Here is a 25,435-nt window from a genome sequence, read left to right as displayed (position 1 = left end):
GCCCCCAAACGAAAAATCACTCATAACCCTCCCGCATTTGATATTCACCACCCTTGTAAATGCCATTGATCCAATAACACCGTGTCTTATCACAAGTCGCACAATTTACACATCGTTGTAATTTAAAAAAAATTAAGGGCAAAATCCATTTACACATTATGTTGCTACATGCCATGTTCTAAAATTTTGCTACATGCCCTACTGAAAACATGTTGTTCTTACATGTCGTATTGACAAAATTTTACAGGTTTGATGTTTATACTACCGTTTGCCACCCTAAAGATCTTAATTCTTATCTTATGTCGGGATCGAGGTCAACTAGGCTTTCCCTTTAATATTATGATATGCCTCTTCTGTTTGATACTAGTTTTTCCTCATCATAAAGGACATTGTAATCAGTGGGCTTGCTTTTTCCTTACATAACAAAAACGGCTATTTTCTTCTCTCTTTTAACAACCACTAATTATCAACTATTATATGATGAAAGCAAATTCACTGCAAACAGCTTGCAAGTGCTCACAAACAAATTATGTTTACCCATAATAGGTATACATCGTTCTCTATATTCTCCTGAATCGGAAAAATTAAATCAATTTACCAACCATACACATGCCATTTTTAAAATATTACTACACACCATGTTGAAAATATGTTGTTACATGTTATGTTCAAATAAATAAATTTCTACACGCCATGTTCAACCATTTTGCTACACGACATGTTTACACATGCCATGTACACAAACATGACGTTACACACCATGCCATGTTCAATATATGTTTTACACACCATGTGCATTAGAGCTGTTACATTTAAGCATGGCGTGTAACAACTCTGTGCAGTGTTCATATGTAAAGTCAAATTTTAAGAACTGAAAGGAGTGGGCTTTCCATCAACTTTGTGGTTCTGTCAAAAGCAATAAACCCAATAGCATACCTTGATGTCATCTCTGCTCCTAGGTTTATGTATCGACGAACGATATGGCAATATGGCAATAAATAAACCAAAGCACGATGCTGATGGTGTTCAAATTAAAGAGACTTGGATGGCAAGAAAGAGCTGAGATATCTTACAAAGTTGGGACAGCTAAGAGATTTGATAGAGTTGAGATATCTCAAAGAGGTGAGGTGGTTGAGAGCCTTGAGAAAGTTGAGGGAGCTTAGGGAGTTGAGATAGTTGACGAAGCTTTTAATTTCTCTATATGGCGAGAGTGACAAATCGTGAGATTAATTTCTCTTAAATACCTTCAAGGGTAATTTTGTCAAGGCATGTCAAAAATTGGATAAAAACATTGAACTTTACATTGATAATTATTTTTAAAATTGGTTTATCAATATGGCTATTTCTCACAATTTCTTCTATTTGTTATGTAATCTTTCTCTATTCTCAATTGGCAGATCTAATGATTGATTGCTCTAATAAATTCCATGAACCTAACCAACGAAGTTTGCATTTTTTAGACAAATTGATACTCTTCTTGTACGTTCTCATTAAGTTTCTTTCTTACCTACGCTGACTATTAAATATTTGTATCTTCTTTTATCTACTTTATATATGTTTCCCTATCTTATTATTGTTTAATTCTGTTGATTAATTAAAATTATTAAGATTTCATTTTCATCTATATACTTAATTTTTTTTATTCATTCTGTTTCTTGCATTTTTGTTTATTGTATGTATAAAATATGTTTCAATTATGATCTGCATTGGTTTGGTTTCTTTTTCTATTCAGAGACTTTTGGGTAGAAAAGTATTTGTAGCAGACCAAAAACTTAATTCAGGTAAATAAAATCTTTCAACAATCAACAAAATGTGGTTTGCAATGTCAAAACAAAAAGAAAATGACGCAGCTCATATTTTAGCTAAGCGTAGTAAATCAATACATGCCATTTTTTCTTTTTTTATTCCAAATTTTCCAACTCTGTTGGATATTTCCGCGCAGCCAACCCCTGAGAAGTGAACCCCTTCCACTCCAGGAGAAGGTTCTCCCAAACACTTCAAAAAACCATACATGTAAAATCTCAAAAAGCATATCACATTTTTTTTGAAAGACAATGTATCCCAATTTAATGATTGATGTCAGTGCAGCACAGCATCTAAGACAACCGTCCCACTTGCTGAAACATTTCTTTGATGAATTTTGTTTATAAACACAGTCCTCTAAGCAAGTTGTATATATTCATTACATTTAACAATTCAAAAATCATTTTTGTTTTTTGAGATTTTCATTCATTACCAAATATGTATGCTGCAGTTGACATGTTTTGTGAAGAGATAGCACTCTTTCATTCATAAACTTCTACTAATTGCACGGTAACGTGCAAACATAGATCTATTTTATGAGACAATGCCTTGGCTGAGGCAGTCTTCGGATAATCAAAACGCCAAAAGACAGGACTTATAGTACAAATGAATACGAGAGAAAATCAAGGATAAGAATATGAGACATGCTACATCCAAAGGTATCATCATCCTTCCACTTCATTTGACTCAGCTGAATCCAGGACTGGAGGAATACAGTCGACTTTGTACCGAAGGGCCTGTCCAACGAGATACATATATTAACTTTGTTACTATTGAATATTGAACCAGAACAAGAGCAGCCAGCTTATGACTGCTGACAAAAGGGCAGGAAGTTTTTAAATTGCCTACATTTTATAAGCTTCAAGGGAATACTCAAAGATACTTTAGGCTCCATATAGTTGTTATTTGGTTAATATTCTACTGCTTTTTTCCTTCACAGAAAGCATATTTAAATGCCAAAGAAAATAATCTTTTGAATAATTAAAGTAAAAGATTTTAACAAATGATGCATTTTTACTTTATATGAGACAAAACACTTTGTTATATATTAGTCTTTACTCACTTTAAGTTGAACATATTCCACCAATTTTTGTCATTTTCGTTTCCTTTTCAACAACTAACAGGCCAATAAGAACCAGTAAAGGCTGGTAGCGGAAATATAAACCTTGGAGCACCACAAATAGGAAATTAGGAATTGCTAACAAATTGGGCGAGGAGGGGAAGGAGAGGTCTTGCTTTGCAAAAAGCAGAATGCCAATGCCAGCTTTAAGGCTTAAATGTTTGACGTTAACAAGCACCCGCAAAAGGTCCTAAGCTATATGAAAATACAAATTCTGATCAACCAAAATTGCACAAACTATAAAATGCATCAGCTTTCAGAGGTGGTACTCAATGCTTTGAAGAGGATCAGGCAGCAAAAAGGAAAATTAAGGAGAAATTCAAGAAATCCTTAAATACAACCACCTACCTTCTTAAAAAATGTTGAATACGAATTATCCCAGATAAGTTTGTAGTTTCCAGCCATGCATGTGCTGAAGTTGCCCTGTATAAATATAGGGAAGATTTAGACTTGTATACATGAAAGATAAAAACTTAACACTTCATAGCCAATTCAGCAATCCAATAACTTACTTGATCTGACTCATAACGCCGGTAAGGTAATATTAGCTGAAGAATAATCAGCAACGCCCCAAGGCAATACAGGGAGAAGAAATTAAAGCCAGAAATGGGTAAGCATAGAGATATGAAAAATAGAAGGGAAAAGGAAAGCGGAGCAAGAAAAGGGTAAAAAACCAAAAAAAAAAAAAACCGGCTACAACAGGCTGAGGAGAGAAAAGAACCAATGACTGCAACACAAGAAAGTAAATTTAAAGGGTAAAATACCCATTCCTCTCTATGTTTTAATCGAAATTTCAAACGGGTCCATTATTAAAATGGATGCTCCGCCCAAAAAGATATCTTCCGCTGAACACATTGGTACAACCATTAGCCAACCGTTAGTGTTTCCGTTATTTTGATAAAGTGACTATATTAAAATAACAATTTTACTCTTTATCAATTTTAAAGATTACTATTATATATTTTTTATTAATTTAAAATTACTATTATTATATTTTTTACAAAATGTAAAAAATAGGGAGCACCAATCGCTCCGCAAGAGAGGGGAGCACCAAATCCCTTTTCTTGGGGGACCGATGCTTTCCTCTGCTGGTGCTCCCCCATTTTTTTTAATATAAGAATAATTTTTTAAATTAATAAAGAAAAAAAAGACATTTTAGTCTTTTCATAATTTTTGTCAACAATGTTTACACTTTTGGAACAGGGTATCCATTTCGAAAACTAATGAACTCATTTGGAATTTCGATTAAAACTTAGGAGTGTAGAAGTATTTTACTCAAATTTAAAACATCAGTGAGCAATACAGGAACTATACTTCTCCAACTTACTGTTTTTTCACCAACGGTATTTGTGTACTCCACACTAAATCCAATATCCTGACACCAATAATGTAAAGTTCACACAGTTGAAAGTGATTCAGCATCTTACTAATTAACATTAAATGAAGAATGTCTTTACATGACACCCAACCAACATACAACTGCTTAACAAAAAAGAAACCAATGTACTACTTTATTTATTCATGTTAAATCATGTTAAAACAGAATCATATCGAAAATATCTGGTAACCTAGTAAACCAAATGCTTCATTAAAGGTTCAAGAAGAGAAGGTTAATGACAGTACCATGTTCATCTTGCCCTGCACCAATGAGAAATCCCAAGCAATATACGAGTTTATTGACTCAACAGCCAATGAAACCTGCAAGGAATGCAATTTTAAAAAAAAAAAAAGAAGAGAAAGTTGAGAATAAGTAATCTGTAAAAAATCTTAGCCCAATAAAAGTTAAAAAGAAACATATAAAAGAACAAAACTTAAACACCAAATGCATTCCTGAAGTTTGGGATTAATTGCAAATGACTCACAACAGTTCTGATTTACAACACTTAAAAGAGTCAAACTTGTGTTACACAACCCTCAATGAGAGAGATAAAGAATTCAAGTGGCAAATTCAACTGAGAATTTTATAAATAATACAGTGCAACGTCAGGAAATATATTCTTATCATTAGTTGCTACTATTAACCAGTCTCTCATGGGAGCCTCTGGGAATATATTCTTATCATTAGTTTCTACCATTCACCTGCCTTTCATGGCAGCCTCTGGAACTATATTTTATCAATAGTTTCTTCTACTCACCAATTTTTCATGGCAGCAAGCAGCCAGTCCTACCCAATGTTAAATTAGTCACTTTTGTAGTTACACTATTTGGAATAGTTAGATCATATTAAGTTCTTTTTTTATTTATTTATTAAATTAACAAACATATGGCAACAATACAATACATCCTTGTTGGTTTGAATCAATCCGTAAAGATAAGAAGGGAGTGGTTTGTCTATTCAAACTTCAAGATGCTAAGCAATATGCTTTAATGGCTAAAAAGCAAATGGCACACTATGGTGCAAGGAGACACGTGTAGGGTAAGAAATTACCTTGCAGGATGAGATTTTAGCATTTTTCAAGGATTTCAGAGTAACCAAACCACTCAGAGTAGTATAGGGGCTGCCACATCCAACAAGGCAAGTTGGGGGAGTGACAAAGGGAAGAATGGAGCAACTTATGCAGTACAAAACAGTTCTGATTTTGGTACATCTGAGGCAAGCAACAAGTTGTCGATTCATTTTTTAGCTGTGGTGAAAGAGGGTCTACCTCTTGTTCTAGTCCACAAAGAAGGGTAAATGTTGTACAATGTAAAAAAGGCTTAAAAAGGGAATTACAGCTAGTTTATTTATTATGATTATGAAGATAACATGGAAGTTGATGTTTATCCAATTGAAGGAGAGTCATTAGTGGTTCAAAAAGTTTTGAAAACAAGTGCGGTTGTCGAAGAAGGCAAAGATTAAACGCAACATCACAATATTAGAACTCGCATTGTTCACTGCAACAAAGTGCAGGATGTGATTACTGATAGTGTTGAACATGGAGAATGTTATTTTATAGGAGGTAGTGAAGAAGTTAGAGCTGCCTACACAGAAATTTCCTTATGCAGACAGATATGAGTGGTTTAAAAAGGGAAGTGATACACCGATAGCATCTTGTTGTCGGACAAATCTTCTTTCAGTAATAATCTAGAAGATGAATCCTTGTGTGATGTTACATTCATGGATGCTGTTCATATTCCCTGGTGTAGACCTTACTTAGTTGACCATGACTATGTAACATCTCATAAATCATAATTTATTTATTGAGGTAGCACCATCAAAAGGAAGCAAAAAAAAAAAAAATGCTATTAAGGTAAATAGATTTTATGGAATAATTTGAAGTTACATGGAGCTTATGCTTTAGCTAGCAAGTTTCTGCCAAATAACCAAAAGGGTGAAATACTAGCATCCTCTTGAAGTGCAGCTATTGCTAAAAGAGTTTGAAGAGTTGCTTAGCAAGAAATTGTCATCTGTTTTACAAGCAGCACGAAGTGCCCAACATGTTATTAATTTGGTTCCTTGGGCTCCTATACTGAATCTGCCAGCTTATAGGTGGTCTTCGTTGCAATGCACATAGATGCAGAAATAGGTTGAGGAGTTGCTCACTAAGGAATTGATGCAGGAGAACAAAGTTCCTTGTGCTTGTCCAACTGTACTAGCACCTAAAAGGATGGTTCATGAAGGATATGGGTGGGCAATCTTGCCATCAACAAAATTACCATCAAATATAGATTTCCCATTCCTTGTTTGAGTAATATGATTGATTACTTGGCTGGTTCCAAAGTGTTCCTCTAATATTAATTTACAAAGTGGCTATCAAATAATCAGACTAAGAGCCTCTTTGGCCTAGCTTATTTTTAACTTAAAAGCTATTATTAAACTCTTATGAAAAATAATAGCTTTTACAATTAAGCTAAAACTGTTTGGTAAACTGTTTGACAAAATAAATTATATAAGCTCTAATTTTGGTTAAAATTACCATAAAAGATATTTATGCCATCTTCAATCACCAACTAAGCTATAATGTAATGCTTCAAGTTTATATATAATTTTAGATATTAAAATCAAAAAAATCAATAAAGAAACAGAACAATTCTCAAACTTGTATAGTAGCAATAGTATTAGGTTTTTGTTGATCTAGCAAGTAATCAGACCATGATGCTCCAATTCCCAAAAAAGAAAAGAAAAGAGGAAACGATGTATTTAACATTAAAATCCTTTTTGGTGAAAAGGGGAGAAAACCTTTAAATAGTATCTGAATGCAGTTTTGAATTTTAAATTTTTTTTCTCTTAATCTTTGTAAGAACAAAAAAATTCTAGATTTTGATATTCTGTTGTTGGGTTTTCTGTTTTTTTAATAATTTTTGTAGAGAGAGGTAAAGGAGAGGGAAATCGCGATTTACATTTAAAAATGGTCATTTATAAAAAGAATGAGAGGGTAGGGAGATTGATTGAGAAAGGGATATTTTCTAAAAAATTAATATGTTTTTAAAAGAAGAGAAGAGAAAGCTCCTCCCTGGAGCTTTTCTTTAAGCTCTTTTCTTAAAAATTTTATTCTTTTAATAAAAATTACTTTTTTTTTAAGAGCTTCTCAAAAAATCATGCTTGGCTTGGCTTTTGCTTTTAAGAGATAGATAAGCTGAAAAAAAGCCAGACCAAACAGGCACTAAAAAGTGGTCATGAATAGAAAACAGACTTCAAGACACCCGATGGCTCTATGACTGGTTGGTTATGCCATTCAGTCTCTCTAATGCACCAAGCACATTCATGCGATTTATGACTAACGTAGTAAAGCCTTTCTTCAATTCATTTGTGAATGTCAATTTTGATGACATCTTGATTCACAGTAAATACCCTTGACTCACTTAAGTCAGGCTTTAAAAGTTCTCCTTAGAGAGAAACTCTATATAAACTTGAAGAAGTACAATTTCCTATGCTATGAGGTTGTGTTTTTAGAAGTTATGGTCTCAACAAACAGATTGAAACTCAATCTGGAGAAAGTGTGTGCCATTAAAGGGTGGCCAGCACCCATCTCAAACAAGAAATTTGAAGTTTTCAGGGGTTAGTCATATCATTAAATGCTTGAAAAGAGGCAACTTTGAAAGGTCAAATTCTGCACAAAGAGCTTTAGAATAGATTATGGTTTTGATGACAGAGGCACCAGTTCTTGCACTACCAGATTTTGGTAGTTTGTTTGTTCTTTGTTGTTTGAAGTCAGAGTTAGGGCTGTTCTTAGTCAAGATGGGAGCAAGTAAATTTTTCAATGAATTGCCAGACACCAAACGTTGTTATTTCACCTATAATTGGGAGTTTATGCAGTGGTGAGAGCATCATGGGCAGCATTATTCAGCATATAAAGAGTGTAATTAATTTAGATCATCAAGCTCTAAGGTATTCGAAATCTACGAAGAAATTCAATGACCCTAACGCTAGATGGAGTTCTTTTCTTGATGAATTCAAAAATGTATATAACTGGGGAGTCCAATAGAGTAGCAGATGCTTGGAACAGACAATCTTTACTGTTAACAGTGATGAGCACAAGTTAATAGTTATGAGTTGAAAAATCAGTACAAAAAATGAGGAACTGAGCTGGAGTAGAAAAGCTGCTATACAGGTTGCATGAAGGTAATTTATTTAGATAAGGGGTCTTTATGGGAGCAGATCATAAGAGAACTTTCATGGTAACAGATTAAAACGGCATTTTAGAAAAGAGAAATACCATAGCAATGGTGGCTGACACTATTATTGACAGAAGATGTTTAATGATTTGGACAGGTTAATGAAGAAATGTTCAGCTTGTCAATTCAGGAAGGGGTACTCAAAAAATATAGGTATCTAGACTCCTTTATTTGAGGCAGAGGCTTTGTGGATTCATTTGAGCATGGAATTTGTGTTGGGGTTGCAAAGGACTGCAAAAGGATGACTACATTCTTCTTACAATGGACCAGCTCTTGAAAATGGCACCTTTCATACCATGTTTTAAGTTTTAAAACTTATATGCTTTCAGGAATATCAGTACTGTCACATGAATGAATGTGATGTACCAAAAAATCTCTGGTAATTAATGGAATAGACAAAAAAAAGGCAACTTAACTACCCAATGGCACTGATCGCCGGCTTCCAAGGTAGAACAGGCTCGTGGTGTTGCAACAGGTGCTAAACTATGGATGTTTTGTATCCATTGAGCAAAGACAGGTAATTGTTTCGCAGTAACGGGGAACATATATTGCGGACACCCTAAAGCACTAATGGTATTATGCATATACATACCAAATGTTGCTGACTTGTTTCATAGAGAAATAGTGAGGAGCAAGGTGTTCCTGCTTCCATAGTATCTGATAGAGATGTCAAATACATGGGGCACGTTTGGAGCACTTTTGGGGACTGAATTGAAGTAACCTAGCAATTGCCACCCACAAATAGATGGCTAAACTAAAGCAACGAAGGAGCTTGGGTAACATGTACCTGTTGGTGGTCATGTGAAGGCTTGGAACTTTGCTAGAAATTGCCTACAAGAATTCATTGAATAGAAATATTACAAAGAAAAAAAAGACACTATTTGAAGTTGCTTATGGGCTTAAACCAAATGAGCTAATATACCATCATTGCCACAAGAAGCCCAAATTAGTGATGATGCAGAGGCTTTTTCTGCACATATTAGGAGAGTCCACAAGGAAATTAACAATAATGAAAGTATGAAACTTAGGCTATTGCTGCCAATCACCATAGATGGGTGAAAAAGTTTGAAGAAGGTTACTTTGTGCTTATGTATTTAAGATTAGAACAGTTTCTGAAAGGTAATTATCATAAACTTAGCCGAGGAAGTTTGGATGATGTAAAGGTGTTGAAGAAAATTAGTTCAAATGCCTATTTGGTAGAGCTGTCCTATGAATTACACTAATTGATTCATTTCCAGCCTCCCAACAGGATTTTATTGAAATGTGTTGGAGCAATTTTTGGGGGAATCGTTAAGTAAACCGGCTAGTGAGAGCACTTGGATTGTAGAAGAGATTAATCCAAAGATCTATGCTGAAGCTGCCAAATTTCCCTCATGAGGAGGGCCTTTTGTCAACCAAAGGAAATTGATGCAGGAGCATTCTAGAACTTATCTAAACTGGTTATTTTGATATATTCTTTTAGTTTTTCTAGTTTATTTTAATCTATGGTCAAAAATTATATTTTTATATAATTAAGAGGTCTTATGACTAGCATGTGATCTTTTAATGACTCTGAGATAGATAAGGCTTATTTGTATCAAAGGGGTACAATTCAAAGTTGTTATAGCCCTACTATAAATAGTATCCAGACACAATAAGCAGTGGTACACAGTTGGATGTTATTTGCTAGTGGTTTTACAACCCTAAACCCTAATGTTCTCCCAACTTTAATTTTACATCAATTTTAACCTCTAGTATGGATTCTTTTAATGTTTCTACTTCTGCACTACATTACTCCTAAAATACTAAGATGGATATTAATTTTAAGAGGAATGAGAATTATTCTTAGTTGGAGTTGCATAGGATGACGAAGGGAAAGAGAGGATAGCAGGGTCTATTTGTGTAAGACTTGTCTTCTGAACAACTAGAACAAGCTACATTGTATTAACGCAAACTGCCACACATGGTATTGATAAAATTGGACTCAGCTTCTTCAAACAAAGGCAATCAACAAAAAAGAGCTAAGGAAAGAGGATGGTTGGGAGATTGTTGGGTTGTTTCTTGTTTGTTACACCATGGCTGCTTGATGGGAGCTAGGCTTCTTAGTGCTTAGCTCAAAAATTGAAATTGGAAAGTTAAATTTGCAAGTTTATTCTCCACAGACAGAGAGGGAGGGAGAGGCAAGGGCAGGAGGGAGGGAATGATTTTGAAATCAGCAGGCAGTACCGTGTTGTCTGGTTATGGCTAGATGAAGAAGAATAAGAGGACTGCCAAGTAGATTTTCCAACTTGGCTTCAAAATCTTCAAGCCCAGAATCCATTTCAAAAGATCTCAACACTTTCTTCATATTGGGTTTAACAAGCGATTATAGCCCAAAAACAAAAGGATCATGTCGGGCTTTTTTATATCTTTGGGCTCTAGCTTGACTACATAATCCCATATAAATTAGCGGGTCGATTTGAGGTTATTAAAACAAAAGTATATCACTACTTTTGACAAAAACAATTTGAAACTAATATTAGTTTAAAAGGAGTTCAAACTAAAGAAAGATATTAAAAGAAAAAAAGGATTCTTCCTTTCTCATAAGGGCAAAATTAAAAAAAAAATTATTTATACAATGAAATTATATTTATATATCTTTCATGGCATTATTATAAGATGTATCTATATCCTACTTTTGGACTCTTTAGCTTACTCCGTAATCCAAAAGTTCGAGCAAATGGCAAGCCAAACACTTAGATATGGCTAAAGTCCATGTAATTTACTCTCCTTATGCAACATGTGATATCAATTACACATCTCACAAACAGACATGCACTACTAGCTACCAGCATAGATAGGTCAGGTAATCAAATGTAGTAATAAAACTGCTTTAAGAACAAACCTCGTAACTTTTCCCAGCTGGGACAGTTATCTCATTGTATTCATCACTTTTCCTGAAGAAAAGAACAAAGAAAAACTATTTGAACGGAAAGAAAAAAAGACACCAAGCTTCAGCAGAAACTTGGACACTTACCTCGTCTCAAACATGCTGGCATCCTCTGCTGAAATAAAGAATGGCGAATTTGCAAAGACCTCACTGATAGATGGATGCATATATAAATCTATAAGAAAATGGTTAAATGCAGCTAAAAAATTAATATGCAATTAGTGGTCATAGAGTCTGCATTAAAAGTTAAATCATCATTTGTATACCTAAACTGCTTATGCAATCATCTCATTTTAGCGGTCACTTCATGTAAGATTAATACTGACACAGGTTCGACACACAAAGTGGGACCAGATCTGATAAAATTTCCTATTGATAAAGTGAATATGCACAGTGAATGGCAGTCCAAAAACAATTCTCAGAAATACCCTAATAAAGTTGTGCAAATAACAAGATTGTTAAGCAAGATCCTTCAACAGACTAAGCATTCAGTTTGAAATCCTGGTTTAAGCCTCTTTCACCATAATGCAACTCAAGTGACAGCATGGTAATTTTCTGGTTAGCTACAAAGCAGACAGGTGGCATTCCAACTAAAAGGTCAAAATAAGGAAAACAACCAAAAGTCAGTGTAATTGTCAAAATAAAACCCAGCAGGCAAGTCAACTAGATTAGCAAATACCATCTCCTCTAGATACAAAATTATAAACTAGACTTGTAGCCCCAAACAGATGTCAATTAAAGAAAATATCCAACTACATAAAGCATCTACTGTAGAAATGACAATTATCATTATCATTAATGCTGCTATAAAAACAGCATCATTATCAATAAAAATAATGTGATGAAGTAAATTGTAACCCATACAAATGAAGACAGAAGAAATAACACCTTATAAAATTTATGAACCTCTCAAACTCGGAGGTGTAGACATCAACTGCTTCTTCCAGGACTGAAATCTGATGCCTATTTCTGAAGAAATGTTACGGTAGAAAAATCAACAAGAAGAAGGCATCAGTACCGCATCCAGCCAGATGCAATAAAACATAGTTCTCGCCGATATTAATTTATTTATCATGCAAGTCTAGTTCACATTATGTAAATTCCATTATGTAAAAAACAGCAAATTAGATATACAAAGATGTCAGAATATCTCACAGTTTAAAAGCTTCAAATCTCTGCCACGCTAGTGAAAGAAAAAGTCGGATAATAAGCACTGTCTTTGTAAGGTTATACAAAGGGGGACCATAGCGTTGCCGTTGCTCTTCCATGGGCCTATTAGGAAGATTTTATTTTCAATGTTTTTAGCTATTCATAAATAATTTCTAATTATTCCATAAAGAGACAGGTAACTACTAATATATCAAAATTGAAGGTCTATGTAAAGCTGGAAAGAGCTTACCCATCATCATCATTTATTTGCCGAATAAAATCCAATAATACCTGCACAGAGGTTTTGTAAAAAAAAAAAAAGACATTAGCACCCTTACAGAATGCTTCAATCTTAATCAAAATTTTGATATAAATCCCAACTTTGCACGTTTCTACACGCTGTACTGCTCATGATCTCTGCTTGAGAAGGAGAAAAATTAATAAATCAAGCAAAGCCATCAGCAAGAGAACAATATAATTAGTTTAGTTTAACCACACAAGAAATTCTGCACATTAAGCACTAATGACATGACTAAGGAAAAGAAGAGTAAGCCAGAAGATATTCAGATGAAGGCTTGAATACTGTCCTAAAGAATGAATAATTTAAGATTCATCAAATAATTCAGGGAATGCAAACCCATCAGCAGAAAACAGAATAAATTGCATTGTTGAAAGTAGGACAAGATGCATGTCAACTAACAGCACATTTGGTTCATAGAATGGAATAGTTTACTCCATGGAAATAGAATAGAGGAGAGATAGATACTTCTCAATTTGGTTTAAAGAATGGAGTAGAGTAGTAATAGTAGCAAGATCGGTTAAATGGAATAAGATAAAGGAAAATAAAAGGAATGGAACAAAAATATCATTTTTCCCTTCAATAAAAATAATGCTATTTTAACTATAGTGCGTCAATTAGGCTGTAGAAGTGACCATATTAGAAATCCAATGTGCCAACCAGTGCTACCACCAATCAAATCTAGTTACAGTTTGCACCAATCTGGCACATTCACCACCAGATTTGGTGACTGGACGCCTGATCAGCACACCTGCAACCAGATCTAGGTGCTAGGGTGCCAAATGGTTGGTTGATGACCACAACGGGAGGTTGCAATGCTGCCAGAGTTGGAGATGAAAATCAACAGTGAAGGTTGAAAAAACTTGAAAAAATCTGGTAAAATATTGAAAGGAAAAAAAAATGACAGGGGGAGAATGGAATTACAAAAAAGAAAAGGTCAAGGGGCAAAATTATCCTGACATAACAGTGTCACTATACCTAGTCCATTACACAGAATAGCCATTCTATGAACCAAACAAAAAATTACTCTTCTACTTATCAATTTTGCCCCAAGAAAAGGCTGTAACAGGCTAAATGATGCCAAAGAGGAGCACAAAATGGGGGCTAATAAGACCAACCTGCGGAACTCCAACTAAGTACTTTACGAGGGTTTTATAGACACCTGTTGCAGCACCAAGCTGTGCTAGCTGTCTCCTCCTGATATGGTATTGCATAATCACAGTATTAGACTCTTCATACACTATACACTAAAACTTGCAAAAGGAAAACCAAGGAGGCTCACCGATCCATTTGTTGTTTCCACAACAAAGCATATCGATCATGTATGCTTCCGCCAGAATTAACCAGAGCATCTACCTCTGCTTGCTTATTCCTCTCAGATCTCTCCTTTTGTTGTTTGATGAGTGTTCCTCGAAAATCCTGAGGCATGTAGGTCATAACTGCAAACCATAGAAAATGTATTTGGTTGGTCGTAAGATATCTCCACAACCATAAAAGCTACAAATGCCAAATCAGATAGGTCGACAACACAAATACTTGTCTGTGGTGCACACTGTTCAATAAAAATTAGTTTGCCTCTTGCCAAACATAAAAAATCCCTGAAGCAGTGAAGATGTCAAGTTCATCTCGATTTTTATAGCTATTGGATATAAAATAAAAAATGATAAATAAATAAACCAAGAAGTTAAGGACATCAGGGGGCTGCCACCCCTTGACAAAGCTAAAATTGAGAGAAGCAAATATCGATGTCTAAAGCATCTTGCACATTTAACCAATGCTTCTTATTAAACCAAAACAAAACATTAAACCATGTATCAAAGAGCTTTGATAAATGCACTTTGTCACCCTCAAAAGCTATTCTTTTGCATTCTCTCCACAAAATCCAGCAAAAAATTGAGAAAAGGATTGGCTCCATCATTATTTTCCTGTTTAGAAACCAAAATTTTCAGCTTGGTTTAAGGCTTTGCTTGATAGAGTGGAAAAGTGGAAGGAAGGACAGGAATGACTGGAAAAGTAAAAAGAAAATGATTTTCACTAGTGCTTGGTAAAAAAGAAAAGTGAGAGGAAAGAAAATAGGAGAGACTACCATTTCCATCCTTATTTGCAAAAACAAATCATTCCAAATTGGAAAGATAGGCAGAGAGAAAATGGAAGAGATGTAGTCAAGTGTTGCATATTTACAAGATTGTCCATTTTTTTAAATTTACCTCTTTATCCTAACTTAGAAACCAATGGAAAGAACAAATATGTTTCCCATCTTATCATTTTCTCCTCTCCAATATTCCATCTTTCCATTTTTTATCCACCCTATCAATCACAGTCTAAATCTTCCTTGAAATAGAACCAAATGGACTATTGAAAATGCTTGCCTTCCAAGCCACTCTTAAACTATAAATGGAGGAAAAAGCATATACATGGCCCTCCTCTCCAGCAACAAAAACAGATCTGGAAAAGGTCCTTAATAAGCACTATCACACAAGAAGTCATGCCAAAAAGAAAGAGAACTTCCACTCCAACCATCAAAAAAAACATGAGTAGCAAATTAACTCCATGCTTCCTAATCCACTTCCAGACAATCACAACCGTTCCAGGAACCCACCCACCACCAGCAAGTTTACATATATCAGTCAGTCTGGCAGAAATTTTAATTTTGACTACCTAACATTAAACCTTAGAAGAACATTGATGTGAATATAAAATAACACAATTCCTTGATGCTTCAAAGACAAAGGCTTTCATAAGATGATGATTGAATTAAAATCATCTTGGCACATACAAAACTTTTAAAAAAAAAATAGAAGTATCATAATATATTCCAGCAGTCAAGATAAAAAACTATTGAGGTAACAATGAATGAAGCAATCAGGAACTTTCTTATAGGTTAAACCTATGAAACACAGATATGTCGGAATCCATAGCTAAGATACATATCTGCATGGAGGGACACGTCCAAAAATAATAGAGAATTAGAACACGGCCAAGACATGCCAAACACGGGCTGAATACACTTATGAAGGGACAAAATGTTGTAGCCGTCATTCATTGGAAAGATAGATAAACAATAAGAGAGAGAAATGTTAAGAACTGTTTGATCTTCCCGCGCTAAGATTAGAGAGGAAAAATTGAGTGGAAGGTGATGTGATCAAGGGAATGGAAGTAGTTGCAGCACTGCATTGGTGAAAAGGGAGAAGATGAGTTTTTTTTAGTCGGGCACTGAACTATAGAATTGGGCTGGGCCAAGTGGACTTTTGGTTGAAAGGTTTTAAAGTTTATTCAATTACAATTTATCCTACAAAGCAACTGAGCCAGATTAATGGAGATAATATCGACTACAAGTACAAAATTTGCATAAAAATAAAATTGCATTAAGAATTTGTAATAAAAAAATTTTCTTAATGCACTTTATAAGATTTGAGAGACTATTTACTACATAATGATCAATATTTTTTATTCAAATTTAATGAACTTACATATAATAATCATATATTTATGTAAATATTTTGATTGTCATATCCAGCCAACTTCATATCCTAATTTTTAAAAAGTTGTCATATCTCTGTGTTGAAACTGTATGATACCCATATCCGGTGTCCGTAGCTGTGCTTCCTATGGCTCAATAAAGGACAATGAAAGGAATAGAATTTTAAGTACAAAGGAAGTATAAGATAAAAATCCTTGAAAGAAAAGGAAACAAATTGTTCATCCTATCGGACCTTATTAAGCTTTACACTTATATGTCCTCTCTTAGCTATCCTCTCCATAATCTAATGCCCAATAAGCAACCCAAAGAATCAGTGAAATCTCCTTACTACGGGATTTATTTGTTAAAAAGGAAAAAGGAAATCTGAAATTCCAAGACCACATACTGCCTACAAAGAAACTAGTTTCAATCACCAAACCAAAACATTTCCCTTAACAAACCAACTTGTAAACTAATTACAGCCATTAGCATACTCATGCTTACACTTATAACCATAAAAAATGCCAGTAGCACTTAGCTAACTTCATGTTCATCTAAGCATAAGGTACTACAATTTTAAAGAACCTTCTTAGAGTATCTGCAAAGCAATAATGTGAACAAAGTCTTCAGACACAGCCAGTTCAACCAGCAGAAAATAATAGCATTCAAAATCATTGTAGTTCAAACCAAAATGAATACACCAGCAATATTCTTCAACTAAGCAATTAGATAAACGAGAGCAAAATACATCCATAGCTCCTAACCATTTTAACAAGTTTAATTTTGATCCCTAACCTAAATGCTCCAATTTAATCCTCAACCTTGTTCAAATAGCAACCAATTTGATCCTTCCATCAATTTTGGAAATGACGACCAAAGGAATTTACACCTAGTGCAATACATCAGCACAATGTGGCATTCAAAAAGTCAGAAATGATTATGAAAAGCAAAATGTATTCTTTTTTCCTTAAGAAATTATCTGAAAATTAAAAAAAAAATACTAAAACCCATTAAGTATCATTTTTTGGTGTTTCTTACAACTCTTATTTTGAGCAAATATCTGTAGAAATAATTTTAAAACATGTAGGAAAAAAAGGGCGGGGAAAAGCAAATTTCATTAAAGTTTGAAACCTAACTTTTGAGACAATGAACCAGAAAATCAAAAAAAGGAGGGGGGGTGGGAGATAAAGCAGAGGACTGGCAACTTTCTCTGCACCCAGCACCTTGTTGTCTTCCTCTAGGCTGCTGTCAAGGAAAACGACGAGCGGGAGCTCTGCAACAATGAGCACTACGTCTACAAGGGCAAAAAGCGTTGAAAGCATAACAACCCATCACCGTTGGTGGCAGATTCCAACAGGAATAGAGGAGATGAAGAGAGTGCCAGAGGAGATGCGGATTCCATTGATGCCAAAGGAAAGAAGAGAAAACAATTTTTTTATTTTTCCTTTTTAATTTTGTTAATTTTATTTTTTTCTTTATTTGATTATTTAGTTTCAATCATTTCTCTTTTCATATAAAAAATTCCATGTCTACGCTGACGTATGAACAAATATCACGTAGATGCTGACATGTAGCACTAACTTGTAATTTCGTTAGGCTTAACAGACCAAATTTTTAAGGACTTAATTGCTATCATTTTGAAAAATGTTAGGGACTCACATGGAATATTTGAAGGTTAGGGACCAAAATAGAACCCGAATGTGAATTTTACTTGACAATTATCCTAGCCAAAACATGAAGGTTGGTGGCCCTCAAGTTTGGAATAGCCAACATCAGTCTGCTTACTGTGCATAAAACAGGATGAACATAATAAATAATCATATTGCAGATCAACTATCCTTTGACATGATATTATGCAGTGGAAATATGCAAGTAAAAACATTTGATGAAGTATAAAAAGTCATAGCTATTGAAAAAGGAAGACTTCTGGAATCCCAATAAACTTACAGAACTTAGAATTAGCATGGCCACTTATTGAGAAGCTAAAGAAAAATAAAAGCGCTGACACAAAATTTTCCTTGATGTCAAAAGTCCATACAGAATGTTTACAACCCAAACATACAAAACATATGTGTACACTTACATTCGAAAAAACATACAAACACGTCGAAAAAACATGCAAACAGGGTGCAAGCCAGCTAATTTTATGTACATGTATGCATCTATACATGCCCATAGAAATGGAGCTGACCTGTATTGAATACACGTTCTGAGTTTCTTGATTGGAAAGACGCCAATATCCTCAAAATCCTCTGAAATTTATCCTTGAGCCGCCCACAAATAGTAGCAAATTCAGCAACCTCAGATGTTGATGGTTGCTGAAGCTGCAATAGAGAAGCAGATGCAAGATAAATTATAAACCATCAGAACTGTCATAAATTATGATAACAAATCTAATGTTAAATTCAATTTTGGGAAACTTAAAAATGCAATTATGTAAAAAATTCAAAAAAAAACAAAACAAGGGGGAAGAAGTAGATAGGAAAGTTTCTGTTTCTTACCAGTGGTGGCCAGTGAGATCTTTCAAGTAAAAACAGAATTTCTTCAATATGTTCTCTATTTTTCCACATGTTCTCATCAATTTTATGGGGAGGCTGACTGTCTGCTTCTTGTATTAATAAGCTTTCACCTAGAATATCAAAGGAGGGAGACAATGCCAAAACAACATCAAATAATTGTTCCATTGATGTTATGTTATCAAAAGCAGAGGAATGCATGCTAAGATTTTGCACTTATACTATCAACCTTTGTATGTGTAAATTGTAACCGCAAATAGAAACAGTCTGAATTAGCAGTTTCCAATCACTAAGACTAAGCCAAAATATAGGAAAAGTAGCAAATAACTGTAAAAATAAAAATAAAAATAAAACCAACCTTGAGTCGGGGGTAAGCCTTGGAGCAAATCCTGGGCGAAAGAGCGAATCTCAAAGGAAAGACGAGATACGTCGTCGGAGAGAGGGTCGAATGGGTATTTGTCGTAATAAGAAGCGAGGAACGTCCTTGTTATGGGCACCAAACCCTCCGTTGAAGCCATCTTTCACTTTTATTGCTTTCTTTCTGGTAACCGCAGATCGTTCTGGCTATGAATAGAGAATCAAAGAAGGCTTAGAATGATTGTACGTTTTGGTGAGATCTAAACGGAAACCATCTTCTTCGCCAGAAAGATAAACAGGCAAGTAATGTCTACGCTACCGATTCGGGGTGCATCCACAGGCTGCCGATCCGTTTCCTTTATCCAATTTCTCCATGTCCGAATATAATAATTAATTAACACAAATAAAAGATGCTGCTCTGGAGAATTTTTTTTTTCTTTTTTTTTTTTTTCCAATATGAAGAGGGGTCAGAGCTTAATTAAGTCGGACTGTGGATTCATTTGCACTTCCAATTATTTTCGACTTAGATAACTTTGAGATGGAATTATTTAAAATTTAGATTATTTCAAATTTAAACAGTTACAAGTCAAAATTTATTTCACTTTTGGGTGATTTTATTTTAGATTAATTGAAGCTATTTCAAATTCCATTTATTTCAAAAATTTTTAATATTTGTAAGAATACAAATAGTAGTATAGTTCTATTTATGTTAAATATTCAAATAAGAAACTAAACTATTCTCAAAAAATTAATTAAACTTTAAACCATTAAATTTTTATTTTAAGTCAAATAAATTCTCTCATCAATGTTGACTAATTTGTATTAGCTAACAGTACAATTGGTACTTTTCTATCATATAGTAAATTGACATATTATTTCGATAATGTCATTACTAAGTGATAGATGACATTGTATTAAATATTACTAACTAGGAATTATGTGTTTACTTTTTTGTCCATCCACATATTTAAAAATGATTGACTTAAGTATTTAAAATAAAAAATAAAAAAATTAATTTTTTTCTTCCCTATTGACTTAAAGATTTAAAACAAAAAAATAACCTAATTATAGTAAAACCTTGTTAAATTAATAATCTCGATTAAATAATTTTTTTGGTCGATCCTGACTGACTTAAGACCAACGTGGTAAATTAATAATTCGTGAAATTTATAAGATAATACATTTAAAAAAAACACATAGTTTTACTTGATATATAAATTAATAATCTCTTTATATATCAAAATCATATATATATTTCACTCAATACTCAATTAAGAGCTTTTTGTAAAACATGACTGCAATGTTACTTATTTTTTCTTGAAATTGATGTTTCTTTGGACCTAATCTTTAACTTTTCTTAGTACATTAAGAGACTCTAGTGTAATGTTCTCGTATTATAAAAGAAAATTGATATTGATTGATAAATACTCTGATGACCTCTTAATTATATTTGATATTGTTATTTAGGTCACTTGTAAGTTAAACTTTTCTAACACTCACTGTTACAATTGCTTTTTGGTAAAATTTGGATTTTCTATATTATATTCACACAATACTTTACGCATTGATTTCTTTACACCTTTAAAATGAGAAGCCATTGTGTTCAGTTTATCATTTGTGATACTGTATGTTTTCTTTTTTGTAAATGTTTTTACTTGACTTAATGATCATGAAGTATATTAATTAAGTATACATCGAATGTAATTTTAGTTTGTTATAAAAATGGATAGATTCATGACTTTTATTTAATAAGAATAATTACATTCATGAACTTGTTTTTGTTAAACAAATATATATAATAATGATAATTTGTAATTGGTAGTTAGGTAAATTTCGTACAATCACAGTACATAATACATGTATTAAGTTCCATTTTTTCAAAAAAAAATATCTTGATAAATTAAATGTTTTTATTAATTAATGTATAAATTAATAAATTATTAATTTATTGATTAAATAATATCTCGATTAATTAATAAATTTTCAGTCACAAAGATATTAATTTATAGAGGTTTTACTGCACTTTTTTTTCCCTAATTTGATAGAATAAATATTTTGTGCCTAAACAAACTAATTCATTAAGGTTTAAATAAAAAAAACTTGCTAAATTATCTTAAAGACTAAAATCAAATAAACTAGAGAACGACTTGCATAGTAATATTGTGGGGCCCAATCAACTTAAACTGAAGGAAAACCCAAAGATGCAAAGACAACCCAAGAATAGTGAAGGTTCCAATCCTAAGAAACATAAACCCAAAAAGTCCAAAATCAGCCCGAAACTTCCCATCAACCTCAATCGAAACACGTGTCAACACCCATTGCTCTCAATTACTCTCAATTGTCTCTTAATTCTCAAGACAACTTTTAATAATAGTATGACACCTAGTACCCTCGTATAGAAGTCAATATGGCCTTATCAACGAGACAATGGGTCAATGGATGCTGATTTAAGTGCCAAAGAATGGTGACGGATGAAAAGAGTATTTTAAGATAAAACATTTCGCACGTAAAGAAATAATAATAAAATAATAATTTTTTGTCGAGAAAGAATTTGCAAGATAAAAGGTGATTCGGATGTGAATCAGGGCAAAGTAAGATGTTTTGGAGCCTTAGAAGGCTAGTGGAAAATTTTAGAATAAAATAATATTAAAATATTAATATTTTATTCGATGACGAAATTTTTCATGAAGGAGAAATATATGATCAATCTAAGTGGGGGAAAAGAAGGATGAAGAGATTTTAGAGAAAAATGACGTTAATGGGGCTCGCATATCTTTATTAAATAAAACTAGTGCGGGTAAGTAAATATTTAAATATTACGGTGTTACCGCGTTGAATCATAAATTTGATATTTTATTGGTACAAGTGTTAAGGAAGAAAAATGGAAAGAAATTGGAATTAAAAGATTGTGGGAGAATACAATTAAAAATGATGAAAACCTTAGAGGGTAAAGCGGTAATTTCTCATAAAGCTTAGTCAAAGCTTCCAAAGGAAACTTTGAATCTCCATCTTATCCCATGGCTGGCCATTGTGTCCAAAGCGTCATCTTCCTCCTTCATCTACTCCCAACACCATTTTTGTTCCTCCCCCATAAAATTCAAGATTTTCATTTTCTTTTCCTTGTTTTCTTTCTTTCCTTTTCTTTTCTTGCTATTTCCTTCTCCTAACTTCTTGGGCATCAAACTTGCAGTTTCTAACCCTAATTTCCAACACATCTAAACCCTAGGAGAGAGAAAGAAAAATCTCTCTTCCTTTCTTTTGTTTTCTATTTCTACTCCACTTTCAACAACACTTGGATTTTTGGCTTCAAATCTTCATTTTTAAGGCTAAAAGGTATATATTTTCAACCCTTGAATTTTTTAATTTATGGTTTTGTAATTTTTAGACTTTATTTTCTAAGTTTCTTCAAATTTCCTTTCCTTGAAATTTGCTAGTTTGGTTGATCTTTATACCTTCAAGCACCAAGGTAAAGAAACTTCAAACTTGAACAATAGTTTAAAGGGTTTATGAATTAGACTAGAATTCTAGGTTAAAAATTAGGTTAGAGTGTAGATTGTATAGTGTATATTTATTAAAATTATTAAATTCAAATTTTGACTTGATGGAGGTTGTTAAGGCTTATTGGTAAATATAAGTTTTAACGGTATTTCGGGACTACCTGGATTGAGACTTTGTGGGCACTAGTTTTGTAAGGTGGCATTAAGGTGAGTGAACTTGCATTAAAATGTTTTGGAATAAATGATTATATGCTTGATTGAACCACTTGAAATATTTTATTGGTTTTTCTTTAAAATTTGCATGGGAACAAGCCTTTGATAAAATGTTTTTATGTTGTGAAATATGAAAGTGATGAATTCATGTGTTTCTACATTATGTTAACGTGTATGTTATGTATTAAATGGCACTATTGGGTGACAATTGTAACTGTGCATGTGCGGTGTGGGAGTGCACATGACAGTGATAGTGGTGTGCTGTGTGAGTGCACACATTGATGATATATGCCATGTGCGAGATGGGAGTGCACATGATGATATTGCCTTGTGTAGTGTGGAAGTGCACAGGATGATTCTAGTTATGTGTGGTGTGGAAGTGCACATGAGCTGCTGAGATGGAAGTTGTATACATGTATACACATTCCATATAAATGTTAAAGAAATAAAATGTGATTGTTTTGCATATTAAATGTTGAAATTTGACAAATGCTTCCCAATTGATTTTTCATTGCAGCAAAAAAAAATGGATTTTTCGTTATGACAAGAATTCTTTTAATTTCACTACCCTATCTCTCGCTGCAGCGAAATTCATTCTTGCTGCAGTGAGAAACTCTCGGGTGCTGAGGGCTTGACTAGCCTGAAATTTCGCTGCAGCGAGAAACTCTCGGGTAGTTAGTTCAAAATTTTTCCCTAAAGTTTGTTGCAGCGAGAATGCCTTTCTGCTGCAATGAGATTCGCTCTGCTATGCTTGCCTTGCTTGAACTTGTTAAATGTTTTAAAATGAGTTGAAAAACAGTACGGCATCGGGTTTTGTTCATAATATAAAAAATTGCATTGTTTTTAAACAAGTGCATCATGTTTTCGAAAAGCTATCCATATCGTTTGCTTGTTTCCTTCCTATGTTCACTTACTAGGTTTACACTCACCCTTTTCAACTTCATGTTTTAATTTTCAGGTTTGAAGATAGTTGGATCTTAGGTGGAGGCATTTCCTCCTGTTCATCTTACGGTAGGTTACCAAAACACTCCATGATAGTATCCACACCGGAGTCATTCCGCTGATAGTCAAGGTCCTTGTATGTGTATATGGTTATTTAAACGTAATTCATTAGATTTGTTGTAAAACATTGTATGCTTGATTGCCTGATAATGTTGCCACAGGTTGGCAAATAGTAATGTTATTTTGTGAATGGTATTGTTCAGTTACCATGACTTATTTTATTTTTGAAAACAATGAATTAAGAACCGTAGAGGTAAAAAAGGGACAGATGATCTAATGAATAAGTTTTCATAGAAAGGCTTGTTTGGGCCCAGTGGGCCACGGCTATTGGATCCTTGCACCAATCATGACTTGGGAATTGGGCTGTGACAAATAGTGCAGATCTTTCAAATAAATCATAGAGAATAAGAACCCAATATTCATGAGCTTTATCAATTTTGGACATGATGAATGAGGCGGGATACAAGCAAAAATGGGCTACATAGCACCTGCCTTGAAATACCCCATACTTTGATATGGTGATAAATAAAGTTGATCGAATGCAAATTGAGGTCAATTAAAATGTTTAAAAGTGATAAAAGACGAAAGGAGTAGTTTAGGATAAAATATTCCGAAAGTGAGAAAATAATAATAAAATAATAATAATTTTATCGGAGGAGAATTTGTGAGATAAAAGGCGATTTGGAAGTCAAGTGAGGCATAATAAGGTATTTTGGGTACCAAGGAGACAAGATAAAATTCTTAGAATAAAATAATATTTTATTAATAAAATAATATTAAAATATTAATATTTAGCCGGATGTCGAAGTCAATCAAAAAGAAAGATCATATGGTTGATCCAAGTGGGGGAGAAGATGACAAGCCTGACTCTATAAAAATATTTATCATGACATACATGTCATGGATAGAATGTTTGCATGCTAGGAGAGTCCCGAAAAATTTACAAAAGTCGGTATTGTACCTAGAGGTACAATAAAGTTGATTTAAGCCTCGAACTAGATCAAATAGAGAATTTACGATGAAATTAAGAATTTTAAAGTCCTAGAATGGCTTAATATGGTGATTCGGAGTTTGATGATCAATTTGGAGTCAAATCAGAATTTTCGCTATCTAAGGGTAAAATGGTCATTCGCCACCTGGGGACAAAATGAAAATTTTAAAAAAGATTTTTTTTGCCCCATTTGACTTATTGGAGTATAATTTGACTTATTGGAGTAAGATTTGAGGTTTAGAAGTGAAAAATTTTAATTTCGGTATAATTTGGAGTAAAAGGGTAAAATGGTAATTTTGCCACCCAGGGGAAAAATTGTAATTTTCCACCACCAGGACATTTTTCCAGCACATGGTCTTCCTTTATCCTCATTTTGACCATTGACTAATTGTGTGGTGGAGATAAAAAGAATTAAAATTTTTAAAGTTTTAAAAACGGGCCAATGACATGATGCCACGTGTCATGCCTTTATTAATTTATTATTTTCCTTTTTAAAAGGCACAAAAATCAGCTCATCTTCCACCCC

General features: G+C 33.6%; 1 protein-coding gene across 4 annotated transcripts; it reads right to left on the bottom strand.

The window, feature by feature from the left end:
* Positions 2,261-19,704, bottom strand: LOC18601282. 4 transcript variants are annotated; one of them, XR_001927635.1, is made up of 16 exons: positions 19,208-19,702; positions 18,835-18,962; positions 18,525-18,657; positions 14,156-14,312; positions 13,992-14,070; positions 12,826-12,866; positions 12,582-12,698; positions 12,315-12,395; positions 11,514-11,576; positions 11,382-11,433; positions 4,547-4,621; positions 4,251-4,298; positions 3,436-3,471; positions 3,272-3,346; positions 2,969-3,118; positions 2,451-2,540 (listed from the first exon to the last, which is right to left on the bottom strand). XR_001927635.1 is itself a non-coding variant. In XM_007032176.2 (15 exons), the coding sequence occupies exons 1-15, from the start codon at positions 19,365-19,367 to the stop codon at positions 2,469-2,471; spliced, it is 1,317 nt and encodes a 438-aa protein (XP_007032238.2). In that variant the 5' UTR covers positions 19,368-19,700; the 3' UTR covers positions 2,261-2,468. The 4 variants fall into 4 exon arrangements, 2 of the variants coding, with proteins under 2 accessions (XP_007032238.2, XP_007032241.2); XM_007032176.2 differs by lacking the exon at positions 2,969-3,118 and having other exon boundaries at positions 2,261-2,540; positions 19,208-19,700; XR_001927636.1 differs by lacking the exon at positions 4,251-4,298 and having other exon boundaries at positions 19,208-19,704.

This window comes from Theobroma cacao, chromosome 4 (assembly GCF_000208745.1).
Source record: "Theobroma cacao cultivar B97-61/B2 chromosome 4, Criollo_cocoa_genome_V2, whole genome shotgun sequence".
Classification (NCBI taxonomy): domain Eukaryota; kingdom Viridiplantae; phylum Streptophyta; class Magnoliopsida; order Malvales; family Malvaceae; genus Theobroma; species Theobroma cacao.
This window is presented reverse-complemented; position numbering and strand designations above follow the sequence as displayed.